The 15,283-nt window shown below is 43.3% G+C and overlaps 1 protein-coding gene across 3 annotated transcripts in view; it reads left to right on the top strand.

Moving 5' to 3' along the window:
- SMAD3 (SMAD family member 3) overlaps window positions 1–14,560 on the top strand; it is a 78,515-nt gene extending 63,955 nt beyond the window's left edge. For 2 of the 3 annotated variants that reach the window (XM_026856325.1, XM_026856324.1), the window contains exons 6-9: window positions 1,784–1,996; window positions 3,339–3,476; window positions 5,789–5,933; window positions 9,708–9,831. In XM_026856325.1, the coding sequence (XP_026712126.1) occupies window positions 1,784–1,996; window positions 3,339–3,476; window positions 5,789–5,933; window positions 9,708–9,831 (620 nt within the window). Of the gene's footprint in view, window positions 1–1,783; window positions 1,997–3,338; window positions 3,477–5,788; window positions 5,934–9,707 lie in introns of all 3 variants that reach the window. The other variant, XM_026856323.1, reaches the window with a different exon arrangement.
- Window positions 14,561–15,283: the final 723 nt, after the last annotated feature.

The raw sequence follows: 15,283 nt of genomic DNA, 5'->3' as shown, positions 1-15,283 counted from the left end.
ATCATCTGTGCATGTCAGGATAGGGGCTTGCTTTAAGCTAAAAAATTGTTTAAAATGTGAAGAAACAGCAGGAGTGCTTACCAGATCTCTTAAATTGATGTAATGACCCCTGTTCTATTGAGCTGCCTTCTGTTAGCTTTTGCTTTGAGCCTATGTCCTTTTCCGTAAGAGGAAGATACGCTTTTTCTTTTGTGGGTGTAATGTGTGGAGGAGAGCAGGAACATCGAGCTTTGCTTGTGATAGATCATTTTTCTTTCAGATGATATAATTAAGAAAAGAGAGAGACTGTGAAAGAAGCTGGGAATGGGTGTAAGCTCCAAAATTCACAGACTTTGAAGATGTGATAAGGATTAGAGTTCCCCAGATGCACTTCTGTTCAATTCATTATTTGCTGTCAGCAAAGCTTGTAGCAAAGCAGCAACCATTTTCTGATTATTAGCTACTTTGGGAACTCGTGCACCACAGTAATGGAGAGGAAACTAGCACGTCTTTTGGCTGAAGCCAGGCTGCTTCAACCTGTTCCTAAAGGTCATCGAGAACATTAGGAACCAGATGAGAAATTACTCTCAAACCTCTGTAGAGACACTCTCCTCTGTGAGAGGAGGTTGGGATGATAAAAACCTGTCTTTGATTTTTTGGAGCTGATCTCTTAAGCCCCAGATTCACCTAAGCCTATGGAAAAAGCTGGGGGTTTGCTGCTTGATGTTAACTCTTTGGCCAGATGGAAGGCAGTTCTGTTCTGCTTTTAAGCACCATTTGAATGGGGATGAAGTGATAAATTGGGGGGAAGGACTGGAGGGAATTCTTATTTTGCTTTTATTTCTTGCCTTGATTGTGGGGAATAGCACACATCAATTAGTTTAGTCTGCTTTCCACTTTCTCTGCTCTGCAGATTCTTGGCTTGCAGTGGGACTGGGCACCATCCAGTGCAGCATTTCCACGAATATTTGACTTGAGTCTTCCTCTGCTGAAATCTCATTGGCTTTAATGGGAGCAGTTAAATCATTTGATGCCATTCGAATGTCCCACCTTTCATGCATATGAAGTATTGTCTTCCCGTGACTGGCTCAGCCTTAGTCTGCTCATGAACTTTGGGCCTTTTGGTCCACAGGCTGTGTCAAACCATAACCCCAGTAAAAGAGATGTGCCATCATCTATTGGGAAATGCATTTTCTTTTGATAGTTTGAGATCAAGTGCACTGGAAGAAAGTATCTAATTTTTTTAATCACTTTGATGCCAGTATTACATACAATGGTGCACATTGCAGACAACTCTGTTTCATCAGCACTAGAGAGATCATAACAGAGTCAGTACAAATGACAGTTGGACTTGCTGGCTGCTTGGTGTACGTGCTCAGCATTAGGGAGACCTGTGTTGTTGAAAGCAGGTTTGTGATCTGCTCTTTACGAGGTTTTTCTGTTTCTTCCTTTTCTCCCCTTTTCTCTTTTTAGGGTACTGGCGACCTAAAAATGATCTCACGTTTCATAGTAAAGCTAAGTTTATTTTTTAAATTTTCTCCAAGTATGAAGATAGTTAAGTGACACCCCACTTTCTAAGTGACTAATATCTTTGACTATTTGTGATTGTTCCATGTGCCAAAAGCTTCAGGGGTGACCTAACTTTCTAGCTGTGGTCCATTAAAACCTATCAAGTAATTAAAGTTTGGTGGTTAAATTGAGCCCAAGGAATGAAGCAGAACAATATTTCAAAATGGTTCATTTTTTTCATCTCCCCTTCCCCTCCTGAGGGCCTGTGACTCATTTTGCTTTTTATTTTGTGCAGATCTGCAGCCTGTTACCTACTGCGAGCCAGCTTTCTGGTGCTCGATATCCTACTATGAACTCAACCAGCGAGTGGGAGAGACTTTCCATGCCTCTCAACCCTCTATGACCGTGGATGGTTTCACTGACCCATCTAATTCTGAACGCTTCTGCCTTGGTTTGCTGTCTAATGTGAACAGAAATGCAGCAGTGGAACTCACAAGACGACACATTGGTAATTTTTATTTCCTTGTTTTAGTCAGTGTCTTTCAAGGTGGAATGAGGAAACCTGTATGTAAAGCTTTTTCTTTAGCTAATCAGCATGCAGCTTGGTCAGTTTTAGAACACTGCTGTCTTTGAATATCCATGGTGGTTTCACAGGCTAATCTTCCATAAAGGAACACATATTTTTTCATAAAAGTATAATAAAATTGCTGCATGTCATATAGAGAGAATGTAAACTTTTACATGCACTCTTCTGTATTTGGATGGATGTTAGTGATAAACTTGTGTATTTCTTTTCCCTCCTGCACTATTTTATTTTCTGACTGACTGTACTTTTAGAAATGGAAACTTTGTTCCTTGATTTTCATCTCAATTTCCACCTTTCCTGCTTCTATTGCAAGGTAACATTAAATCTCGTCTTTAGTTAAATTTGCGCTAAATAGAATATCCCAGATTTATGCAATTTTAATAAAAGGCAAAAATTGCTTATGCTTTGCTGTGTTTTCTGCTTACTTCTATCAAAAATGAACCTGCTTTTTTTCCGGATTTTGCTCCCCTTTATACCCTTTCCTGAGCAGTAAACTTTGTACAGGAGGCTCTTTTGTTGCTTGTTTCTGATATGATTTCTAGCACCAAGAAAACTCCAACCCAAAAAAAACCCACCAGGATTCAGAAATCAGTCTTTAATTTCAGCAGGGTCCTTGTGCTCTATGGAAGAATGAAAGCAAGATATTCAAATAGGAATGTAAGACCACAGCAAATGTTTGAGCAACAAAGATGTATTCCTGAAATTTGTTTCTTTATTAACTGAGATTTTAATAATTTGTGTAAACTCCTATGGGGACTGTGTGTTTGTCCTTGTAATCTCAGGCAAAAGGCAATGATTTGAAAACGTTGTATAATTTAATTCCAAATCACTGGGTAAATAAACAGTTGTATTCAGCTGCAGTGACTTTCAGAAAAGGTTGAAAACCATATGTTAACTGATAGAACATTCATATGGAAAATATCAGACACATGTATGTTTGGAGCAAGCAGGCTGCAAGGTGGTAAATTTAATGCCGTCCAGGCTGTGATTGACAGCGGTGCCGGAGAGAGCAATTCTGACTTTATAAATTGTTCCTCCCGCCTTCCTCAGCTTAACTCCCTCACAGAGCAGATTTACTGTTCCCTGATGGGAGTATCCCAGTGGGCCAAAAGAGGTTTGGGTTTCTTTTTCCATCTTTCATAGTTTAGCTGTTTTCTTGAGAGCTGTCTCATGCAGAGGTTGTCTTCATCTCTACCAGCTCTACTTGCAGATTTTGCAGATGATTGTTCTAAGCTAAACCAAAACTGTGCCCTGTGTTTCCTAGGAAGAGGAGTAAGACTCTACTACATTGGCGGTGAGGTGTTTGCCGAGTGCCTTAGTGACAGTGCCATTTTTGTCCAGTCTCCCAACTGCAACCAGCGCTACGGCTGGCACCCAGCAACAGTGTGCAAGATTCCACCAGGTAAGGAGGTAGGCCAATGGAGGCTTCTGTGGAAAGCCAGCTCTTTGTCAAGGTAGGCACTTTGTCAAGGGTTTGCTGAGCTTCATTCTTGACAATAATCAAAAACTTGAACTCTATTTTATGCAACTTGACAAATCTCGCAGGGCATTTTTTATAGCACGCAGGATAAAGGTCTGGTAAAGGAAGCTACTCTGTATGCTCCAACAGTTGTTTGCACTGCATTCACAGAAGTAGGATTCAGGATCTAAGTAGAACTAAGAGCAGAATCTGCCACTTGTTCTATACGGTGTTTTATCAGTCTGTTACTGTACTGTAATTATCTGATAGTCATGTTTATAATTACGTTTGTATCTTCAACTAAAAGAATATAGCGTTAGAATTTTTTCTTAATTTAGATGTGCTCATAATAGATAGATTTTTACTTTTTTTCTGTTCTGTAGTAAAATTCCCCCCCCACCCCGTGAATTATTCTAGGGAAATCATATTTGCAGGCACCTTGTTGTTCTGGTTATAGCAAATGTATGTTAAAAGTTTGCTGAAAGATTAAAAGAGAATTTATTGCAACTGTCTAGGAAGAACCAAGCAGAAGAGCTAGTATGAGAGGGTGTAATTTGAAAGGGAACTGTTTAACTGGGCTTACAAAAGCGATTTTTTTTTTTTCATTTAAAAGTATGTATATATTTAAAAACCAAACTTTTTTGTTTAGAAATAGTTGAATAAAGATAGTCTTTCTTTTGGGAAGAGATCCATACACTGAAAGCTCTGGCCCATCTTACTGGGTTTCCTTTCTCAGATGCTTAGGAAGCAGCTGCCAGTATTGCAAACATGACTTAATTCTCCAGCCACATCACAAGAGTCCACCCCAGCTCGAGTCAACATCTGAAGACATAAACAACCCACATTTCCGCTTTAGATTAATCTCTGAGGCGCAGTTTTTGGACTCCAGCTCTCCCCACTTTTGCCACAATCTTTGACTGTCTTCTCAGACTCATCTTCAAATCCTTGCTGGGTTTGAAGCAGTTTCTTCATTCCCTGGTTGACGAGATCAGGTTGTCCCTGCTTCTCCCAGGCACAGTCGTGGAGAGACCTGTTCCCACCCAGTCCTGAAGTCTGAGCAGCTTAGCAGTCTGATCCTGATCAAGTTTTCTGCTTTCCTTGATACATCTCTTTCTCTGTGCTCAATCTGGCTCTGATGCTCTCACCTTTCTTACTTTCCTGCCTTAGACTGCAACATGCCTGACACAGCTTCCCGTCAAACTCTCTGTACATGGCTCTTGGGCTGTGCTCTTTTACGGTCACAAAAATGGGTAGTTGTTTCTGCAGCTGCTGAGCTGCTGTGTGCGGTTATGCTTTGCTATATGCAGTTCGGCCCAAAACAGATGACAGTATGAGTCCAGCCCAAGAGAGTAGGCTCAGATGTGATTTTAGAAAAATACAATTCATCACAGTCCAAATGGTTGTTTTTCAGACTTGGCCCACATGTAATCCCAAAGGAGCATCAGTTGCGTGCCAAATTTCAGAGTTTAACTTGTGTCTGGTTATCTGGGAGAAAGCAAGCATGACAACACTTTTTTTAAAGTTGTGTATTTATTTATTTATTTGAACTATGAAAAATGTTGTTACAGTTCACCTTTCTTACCTAAAACCAGTTGACTAAGTTGTTCTCAGTCTTTTATCTGGGACTGAACACTGAGGGGAAACTCCAGTTTTAAAGGAAAATTCTTTGGCGCATGATAGTTATATTTAAGAGACGATTATAGCAGCAGCTCTACTACCAGCCTTTTTAACCCTGATAACTGATTTCTGGCTTGCCAGAGCAGTTTCATTCCAGAGCTTCTCCATCACTTCTGCTGACGGACACCCTGTAAATCAAACACCAGTGAGTTCCTGGTTTTAGCCTGTGTGTTCCTTTCTTTCAGGCCCTGTAGCGATTGCCGTTGTTAAGTGTTATGGTCATAGTTAGGCTTTTAAATTACAATATGAGGGAAATGACTGTAAAGGAGATAGAAGGAAGTTCCACATGAGAATCCCAAGTCTGGCCTCATAGATCACAATCTGCTGTGTGGGCACTAGCATTCATCATTCTCTGTCCTGAACATGGTTTTCTTCCTTTTCAGCATATGAGCTGCGAAAATGTGGCAACCTTGATTCCTTTTTCTGAGATACTGTGTTTAAACAATCTGTGTATAGTATCGCATGATGTGAGGGTATAGGAAAGCAATACTGGAGTTTCTTTCCATCCTCAGAAAGAAATGGATTTCTTAATCTAGTTAAGCTAATGCCTCATTTCTTGTCATGTTCTTTTTTCACAGGATGTAACCTGAAGATTTTTAACAACCAGGAATTCGCCGCTCTCTTGGCTCAGTCTGTAAATCAGGGCTTTGAAGCCGTGTACCAGCTGACCAGAATGTGCACAATTCGAATGAGCTTTGTCAAGGGATGGGGAGCAGAATACAGGTCAGGCCTTTTGAGTGAAACTTGGTGGTATGCTTGTGCTTGCCACTGCCACTCCTGCATTTTGCAGTCTAGGATAGCGTTCTGCAGAGCTTCTTTACTCAGCTTTTAAGATGGGGGGAATTAGTGCAGTGTCTCTTCAGTAATGCTGGTATGTTGTAGTTGTTGCGAACCTGTTGATCTCTTGTCTTGTTTTTTCCAACCTATTTGTGTAAAATGTACATCATGGGATACACCTGGAAGACCACAGTATTTGGTCACAGTGTTGTACAAACCAAGAGCTTTACCTGCAGCACAGTAGATAAATCCATATGGCCTGTATCAGAACTTTGACATTTTTTTTCTTATAATTAGATGTATATTTGATAGTTTGAGTGTCTTATGAATATACTGTTATCAGAACAGTGTCAGTGTGCCTCCTAATTGTTATGTTTTATGAGGAGCAGCTGAGGGAACTGGGGGGGTTTAGTCTGGAGAAGAGGAGGCTGAGGGGAGACCTCATCACCCTCTACAACTGCCTGAAAGGAGGGTGCAGAGATGGGGGATGAGTCTCTCGAACCAAGGAACACACAACAGGACAAGAGGGAATGGCCTCAAGCTGCACCAGGGCAGGGTCAGGCTGGCTCTTAGGAAGTATTTCTTTCCAGAAGGGGTTGTTGGTCGTTGGAATGGGCTGCCCAGGGCAGGGGGGGAGTCCCCATCCCTGGAGGAGTTGAAGAGTCGGTTGACTCAGTGCTGAGGGATCTGGTGGAGTTGACAACGGTCAGTGTGAGGTTCATGGCTGGACTGGATGATCTTCAAGGGCTTTTCCAACAGAGATGATTCTGGGATTCTGTGGGTTAGGTTTGATGCTTCTTTTATCAGGGACTAATAGGATTAAAATAAAAGCAGATTGGCTTGAAAATTTACATTTGGAAGAACTATTAGAATGGCTACAAAATTATAGTTGAATCTTCTCATCCTTTCCTTAGTGCTTGTCTCAGGGCAATTGCTTAAATGTGACCAGAGGCAGTGCGAAAAACAGGGTTACTAGTTTTCTCAGTGAATATTGAAGATAAAAAAGGAGATGCAGTAGGGTCTGATGTTTGGGAGTGATGGTGTGGTGGTTCTGACAACACAGAACAGTGGAAACAGTGTGAGGGACAGAGAACTCCATAGCTTGTGTTGCTGCGTTAGCAAGCGAACGTCCCGAAGTAGCAAAGGGAGTGAAATCAGTGTTTAATAGGATAAGTAAGGGAGACGAAATTCATTGGAAAATGAATGTCGTTTTATGAGAAAGAAAGCTGGCAAGGATTTAAGCCAAATGTGATTTTGAAATACTTAACTTGACTGTGCACCCTTTAAATCCATGGCCTTATTTGAAAATCTGGGGGCAGTCCGTGCCTCCCGGAGCAGCGAGGCTGCCGGCCCGATGCTGCCCTTGCACAGCTGCCTGCAGCAGACAGGGGAGATGCCGCAGGGTCAGCTGGAGCCTGGGCCCTGCACAGTGCTCTCCCACTTTCTTCATTTCTCCAGATGCTTGGAGTCCATTTTGTTTTGAAATTGTCCTGCACCCGGGCCAGAGCATTTCAGCCCTGGCTCACAGCCACAGCTTGTAATGAAATCCAGATGAGCATGACTTACGGAAAGTCAACTATCTCATTAGAGTATTGTAGTCAGTGAAACCCTACGCTCACGCTGACCGCGCCGAAGCTGCTCTCTTGCTCCTTCATTTCCTTGCCACAAAATACTACATCTGACTGCCTTTGTCAGAGCACGTTTATGTGTAGAACTGATTCATATATGAAAATGTTACTCTGGGAGCTGCATCCAGAGCACTATTCAGTGATTTCTGGTTCGGCTGCTTAGCCTTTTGAGCAAACTAATTGGTGGGATGTGTAGTGCTTTTGTGTGCCAGGGATTTGTGGAGGGAAGCAGGGGAGAAGCCAATTGCATAAGCAGCCTGTGATACAGAGGTTCTCGTCCGTCCACTGAGAGCCCTGTGGAGCAAGCCGAAGGCCCACAGAGCTTTCTGAAAGGCTTCAGCCAACGTGTTGGTCCAGCTGGGAAGGCAGAACGGAGTTTGCCATGATAGATTTGCAGAGGGCAGAAGCGCGGCAGCCCCACGGGTAGTGGGTTTCTGTACAGTGTTGCTGGGCCAGTTGTTGGACTGCTCAGTGTTAGGCTGGCTTCAGGCAGCAAAGGGGAACGTTCTGTGTTAAATTAAGAGAGGCTTGTTTTTCCTGGGACCTGAGGGATTTGCACGCTTCACAGAAGCTGACAGAGCAAGAAGTGTCCCACAGTCCTCCTGCCCAAACAGCTCATGGGACACCCTTTAGTGCACAACATGCACCGTGAAGTTGCTGTTGAGGACGAGCCCTGCCCAAACGCCCACTCTTGGGGCATCGCCTGGCCTGGCAGCTCCGGGCAGCCCCGCCTGAGCTGGGAATGGGTGGGGTGCCTTCAGGGAGCCGCTGCCATTTTCAGTTCAAAGGATGAGAGATACAGATTCATCAACAGAATGGGTTACAGCCCTTGGCCAAGGCCTTGCAGAGCTGTACCCCCGAACCCTGCTCCTCTCTCCTGCCCTGAAAGGAGAGTGCAGGACAGCCCCTCAGAGCAGGGGTTCCCCTTCTCAGCAGCAGCTTCTCCCTGGGCCCTGCAGGCTTTGGCTTCTCCCTCCCACAAACAGATTCCAAGGACAGCTTCTGTGGGAAATGAGGGTGTAAAACAAGGCTGTTTCCAGGCTATTTCTTTCTCCTCATAATCTTCCTCCTCCACAGCAGCTGTCCCTGCCTCTCTGCCTGGAACAAGACTTAGGCCATCCCTTGGCAGAGGAGGGAGAGCCCCGTGCCTTGGCCTCACTTCCCTTTCTTTTCTCCTCATCTCTTCCCGCTTTACCATCTGGAGACACTCCATGGGGTCTGGCCTCAGGGCGAGGCAGACAGGAGAGGGGGAAGGCCCTTTGTGGCAGGGGAAAGTCAAAGCGTGCTGTGCGCTGACCCAGCAAGGCATCCCCCTCTCCTGGCCACAGCCACTAAGTCTTGAGGGATTTTAAAACACATGGTTTAATACCACGTTTCTGCTTTTCTGTCAGGTTTTGCAACTCTTTACACTCTTCAGCATTTCTGCTTCTTCTGAGGCGGTGATCAAATGCAAATCTGTTGGAGTGGCCCACACTGTGTAGCGTAGGGTTCAAACCTCTGGCGCTTCCTCCCAAGCTGGGCAAAAAGGATGTTCAGCAGCAGCTCAGGCCACGCGAGGGAGCGGGCTCTGCAGGGCTGCAGGAGGGACTCTGAAGGGCTGAGTGCTGATCTCTCGCCATCACTTCCACATTTTGCTAAAACCTAAAGACATGGTAAAAAGAGAACGTCCTTATACACAGAGAAATGTAATGTATTTGGTAAACTGCTTACGTTGCTTTCTAATTAGGAGAGGCAAGGTCTGCAAAATAAAACTAGACTTTTGCTTAGATAAACACCTTTGTTTCTCTTCAGGGAATCAGATGCTGCCTGTTTTCAGGAATCTGAGTAGTAAATAGGTTATATAGTGAGTTGCTCCCTTGGGATCTTAAGAAACGTAAAGAGAAAAGGTAGGGTTTTAAAAGAAGTTGGCAGCATAGGCCAAAAGCATGTTATAGTGGAGAGAAACATTCCTTTGGCCCCACATGCAAGACTATTGTCTAAGCAGGAAAGAATGCTTCAGTAGCTGTAAAACCTTTTCACATTTGTAGTGTTTTGTAAGTCACATTTATGTTCTTTTTTTTCTTCTCTCCCCCCAACCCCTTCTTTCTTGTAGGCGGCAGACTGTGACCAGTACTCCCTGCTGGATTGAACTGCATCTTAATGGTCCTTTGCAGTGGCTAGACAAGGTCCTTACACAAATGGGCTCCCCAAGTATTCGTTGTTCCAGTGTCTCTTAAGGAAACATCTCCTGGGGGTGGGTGGGGGGAACAAAGCCTCTGGAAAATGGAATTGGCTTAACCCTTAGCAAAATGCGGAGTGCATAGTAAACAAATTCCCAGTTATTGAAGTGAAAAAAAAAAAAAAAAAAAAAAAAAAAAAAAAAAAAGGTGGGTTTTCTTTGTTTTGTTTTAAATTAAATACCCATTTAAGCCACTTCCACTGAAACTGTTAGCACTTTGGTTACAATGCTATGGGCCATTGCAGTTAGAATTTGAAGCTGAAGTTTATCACAATAGAAAACTGGACTTTGTTTCAGCGGAGAGAAGCCAATGCTCTGCCTCCAGCCGTGTCATGCCTGTCTGGCCACTCGCTCCACGCTGTTGTGAGCACTCAGGAGCCACTGACGGCTCGGAGGAAACTTTCCATTTGCCTCACACAGCTCCAGGCGCGTGGCCTGCAGCATCTCTGGAAAGCCAGACACCGTGGGACCTTGGGGTGACTCTTGCTCATAGATTCTTGTCACCATCTACCTGATCCACAGCTGTGCTCCCTGCAACTGCAGCAGCAGGGGGGAGAAGGAAGCATTTAAAGCACACACAAGAACTGATTCCCCCAGTAATGTTCCCAAAAGGAACTAATTTCCCACACTGGACTACTATAAGGAGGCAGAGTCTTGCTTCATGCCTGAGGGATGCAGCTGATAACTCTGATGGTCTCAGACTGGATTGACATGAAGCAAAAGGCCAAACTTAAGACTCCTTCTGATGTTGCTGCATTAACTTTTGACTTGAGCTGCTCACAGACAGACATTTGTCATGTGGGGAGATGGATAAGTCAAAGCCTTCGTTATTGTGCAGTCTATTTGCATTAACTACAGAAAGTTTGTATTCTATTTTCTCAGTATGTTGAACGGTATCTGCCACTTCTGAAGTTTTAGGGGCTTAGTGAATTCAGTGTCCAGGTCTGCTCTAGTGATGGAAGTGAACAGCCCCTTGCTGCCATTTTCAGAATGTGCAATTTAATAGCTTATCCCATGCTGTCACATGTGACTGCACACAAACCAGGGCATCTCAGACACAAACTCCCTCTTGTTTAAAACTTATTTCAGCTGATTAAAATGCTCTGAGATGTGTTTTTGCCTGGAGAAATTGGGAGAGTGTGTATTTACTTGTATTATAAAATGTTCATTTTAAACATACATGCTCCAGACTGTTTAATATTTTTTTTCCCTGCAGCAACTGTCATGGCAGACAACTTCCACAACTGGAAAAAACCCCTAGCACTTGTTTTTATGGTTCAAATTTGCCAAATAAGTCTCATAACTTTGTCAGTGCTATCCAATTATCTGTTTCTTTATATCTGCATTGAATATCATATGCATTTGTGCCAAAATATTAGAATGGGAGGGGAGAAAGCGATAATCAGTTTCCTATGGAAATTTTTTTTTTTTCATCTACAAAAGACAAACACAGAAGCTAGATCTGGCTCTGGGAAGAACAGACTTGGATGGACTTTACAGTGGTTTGTGTTAAGGCTTTAGTCCTGCAAACTTTTGTGCTCCCAGATGCAAATGTGAGCAGCCCTGCTGCGTGCAGTGGAAGTTTTCCTGCAGCTTCAGAGTGCCCTGGGCCCATAAAGGGCTACTGACTTGTAAAAGCATTTCAGACCCCATCAGGAATTTCCATGTACCTGCCTATCTGTAGAGAGAGGCTTTTCCGATGTGCTTGTTCCTTTGAGACCACTCTGTTTATCACCCCCCACCACCTGATTTGCACAAAACCCATCACTGTTGGACCAGAGGCGTTGGCAGGACAGGGTATGAGGAGCCCCTTGGTCGGTGGACACGGGACGGACGATCCAAGAGGCTCAGTGCTGGTGTCTGTTTCACCAGGCAAATGAAGGGATGCTTTAGACCAGAAACAAGAAATGACATTTTTGTATATGAAATTTAAATTCAGAGTGGTGGGTGTGCTCCTGAATGATGCAGGCACTTTTGAATGTCCTCTTGCAGAATTTTGACTGGAGCTTTCACTGTGCAAACACATCTTGTATCATAGCGCTGGAGGTTTTCTAGGATTTTTTTCTTTTTCCCCAGTTTTTGCAATGTGTCTGATTTTTAGTTAAATCTCCGATTGCACAGATTTGTGCAATAAGAGCATCTGTATAAAATAGTATTTTCTAGCCACTTAAAAAGTAGGTCTGTCATTGTGGATTGATGTGGCATATACTTTCAGGTACAGGTTTCTAATGTAGCTGCAAACAAAAATTTATCCTGGCTTTTGTGGAAGTATTTGACTTGTTGTTTTAGTGAGAGAGGGGAAAAAAAAAGTCTGCTATGTAAAATGCCCCAGGTTTCCTCCCTGAGTGTCTTGAAGTCATATTTGCTTATTTTAGTGAACAAACTGTTTTCATTGTCTGCATAATCATGGAGGAAATTGGGCTCTGTGGTGCCTTGTGAATTAGCAACAAAAATGACATCTTAAATTCCAGTGTCAGAGAGTTTATTGTGCGTGATGGTGTGTGCAGGAACCCAGCCTGACCCAGGGTTGCAAGCTGGAATAAACCCAAACTTTAATATGAGGTTTGCACACAGAATTGCCTCCTCAGCCAAACTCAGAATTGGACCTGGATTTCCACTAGGAACCAGATTTCTGTCTTCTGCTTGATAAAGCATAATGAGTTGCTAACTTATTAATAGATGCCTTTTGTAAAACAGAACTTAGATAACGCATAAAAGTTTTGGTTGATCTCAACTCATCATCCCTTAAGTAAAATGACTTCAAATGGAAAATGTAAGCTGGCCTAGCAGTACAGTTAGATAAAATTTGAGAAGATTATCTCCACTAAAGTATTAATTTCCTCTCCTTCCCTTTGTTTGCCTTCTCACTAATTCATAAACGCTTTATGGTTTTTAAAGTTACCTTATAAAGTCAAATGGAAAGTCTCCTGTACCATGCCACAAATGAAAAGAGAAAGGTCGGGGAAGGGGTGTGATCCAGGGGACGTTACTGCCGAGTTCCCTCTTACGCTGCGCAGTTGAAGTGGGTTGTACAGATGAAAGCAAGTTCCCCCCGCGGATCTGAAACGTGCCTACTCGTGCTGCTCGTGTGGACGCTAATGAGAGGGAGGAGGTGGCGTTCAGCTGTAGAACGTGGCAGGCAGTGCTGCCCCAGAGGTACACGTGGCTGCTTCTCGGTTTTACTTTCTTCTAAAACTTTATTAAAGTAGCTTTGATATGTAGCACAAATGTATGCAATCAGCCATGCCCTAGCTTAGATTACATACTTGTACTGGAATAGCTTCTCATGTAATGGTAGTCTTGGGTAGTTTTACCAGGATTTCATACATTTTTGTTACTAGTAGAGAGTCACTAGCAGGAACTTTGACTCTTTTTAATTGGTGTAGCCATACACAAGGGCCTGGCTGCTGGCAGATAATGTTGATGGCCTTGTGGTTTTAACTGACTGTGGTGATTTTTTTTAATTATTATTAATGTATTGAACTGAATTGCAGTTTGTATTTTGTGTTAAGCTTGTCTTAGAAGTAATCCAGTGCTGTCTGTTTGATCTAATTGCCAGGAATCAGCATGCATATGCACAAAGATGGAGAAATCTAATCATAACAAATTTCCCCAGAGCTCTGGCTACCCATATATATGCCATGAAAAGGCTGGGGGTAACCTTTGAGAAAGAGTTAAAAAAAGTAGTTTTGCTCCCCTTAAGGATCAGTGTAGTTTGAGCCATGCAGAGGGCTCCTTTGCAGGGTGAAGAACATTCAGGACTCCATCTCAAGCAGCAAGTACTGACATCCGTGCCTTGTGCTGCTCACTAGGGGGAAGAGCACAAGGAGCACGAAGAACACGGCTCAGTGAAGGACTTCAGCCATATCACAAAACATCCGTGAGCTTTCCTAGTTCTCCAAGGTACTGGATAGGTAGGAGGAATGGAATTTCACAAATAAGCTGGTAAGCTAGAATGAGAAATAATTAGTCACTATATAGTAGTTGATTGAGTGGTATGGTTAAGAAATTCAGTATATGTTTTTCATTATGTACATGCTTTTGTATTTATGTTGTCTTTCTTGAATATTCAGATGACTCAAGTATTTAATTTTTAACAGAAAGGGCAATTAAGGACTCAGTATCAAATCTTTTGAATGTTCCTTTCTGATGATTGCTAGAAATTAGGCAGTTACTGATGTGAGAACAAGAAATTCACCTCAGAACTGAGCAACAACCCCTGGCGAGTAAAACAGAACCGGGGCTTCTCCAGCAGGAGCTTTTTGCCTGAGTCGCTGGTTTATCTTTTAGCAACGAGTCAGGTTCTCAGATGGGCCCTTGAATTGTGCTCTTCAGATTTAGGAGGCTTTAAAAAGAAAAGAAAGTCTTATTCCATAAACATTTTGGTTCATCTTACGTTCCCTCCAGTACATGGGTACTGGAGGAGTCTGCGCCAGTCTCTGCTGCTGAGATGCATCTATTCCCTCTCCCCATGGCAGCCTGCTTCCTCGCTCTCCACCGACCTGCTCCCCCTCGGATATGTACGAGCATGTTTGCATTAGTGTGTAGATCTTCCTAACCTGAGATTGTATGTTAATGACCGGTGATGTCACCCACCCGCTTTAGCTGTTAAGCATTATTCACCTATTTTGTTACTAAAGGCCTGTACTATGTATGCCCTCTTATTTCATATGTGAAACTGTAAGTTCTATTTTTGACATTTTAATAAACTTTGATTTGAAAACCGAGGCTCATGAGAAAAGAAGGGTATTGTAAAGATATTTGAGGACACAAACTGAAAGCATTGGGAGTTCTGAAACCACAGATAATTCAGACGGCAGCATCTTTAGAAATGTGTCATGAAGGTTCTTCCCAGTAATTCTCACAAGATCTCAGTTACAGGTAAGATCTTAATTCTTTTTACAGTTTGGACAGTTTCGTTCAGAAATTTAAAGCCAGATATAAAAAATAATTTTAAAATTGCACGCAGTTCTTTTAACTGACAGGATTTAAAGGTGAGTAGAATTAGAGCTCTGTGGCTCAGAGGATTTATTGTCAAATAGCTGGAAAAGTGGGGCGTAGCTAAGCGTTCACTCTTTGCCCAGTGCACTACGTGTGGCTGTACATTATGGCTGGGAATTGGGAAACTCCATTCTCAGGAGTGGAGGAGCTGCAGCGGGGTATTTACGGCTTTGTATTTGGGGAGGCAGACCACAAAATACCTCCAGCATCTTGCCGTCGAGGAATCATGTCTTATATTTTAAGTCCCATGCTGAAGTCCTGGCCTTGGCCACTCGGTTCTTGGCTTCTGCAGAGGAGGGGGAGGCAGGTGGATGGGCGGAGATGGGGCCTCCAGGCGCTGGGGATAGGGTGTTGGTGCTCTTGCAACGTCACGTGTTCCAGTGCCAGTCAGGAGGGTTCATCCCTTCCCTGCATTGCCTTCCTGAAAAACAGGAGTGCTCTGGGACCTG

The sequence above is a fragment of the Athene cunicularia genome (genome assembly GCF_003259725.1).
Source record: "Athene cunicularia isolate RWA chromosome 10 unlocalized genomic scaffold, athCun1 chr10_part1, whole genome shotgun sequence".
Lineage (NCBI taxonomy): Eukaryota > Metazoa > Chordata > Aves > Strigiformes > Strigidae > Athene > Athene cunicularia.
The sequence above is the reverse complement of the archived record's forward strand: the minus strand, read 5'-3'. Positions and strand labels throughout refer to the sequence as shown.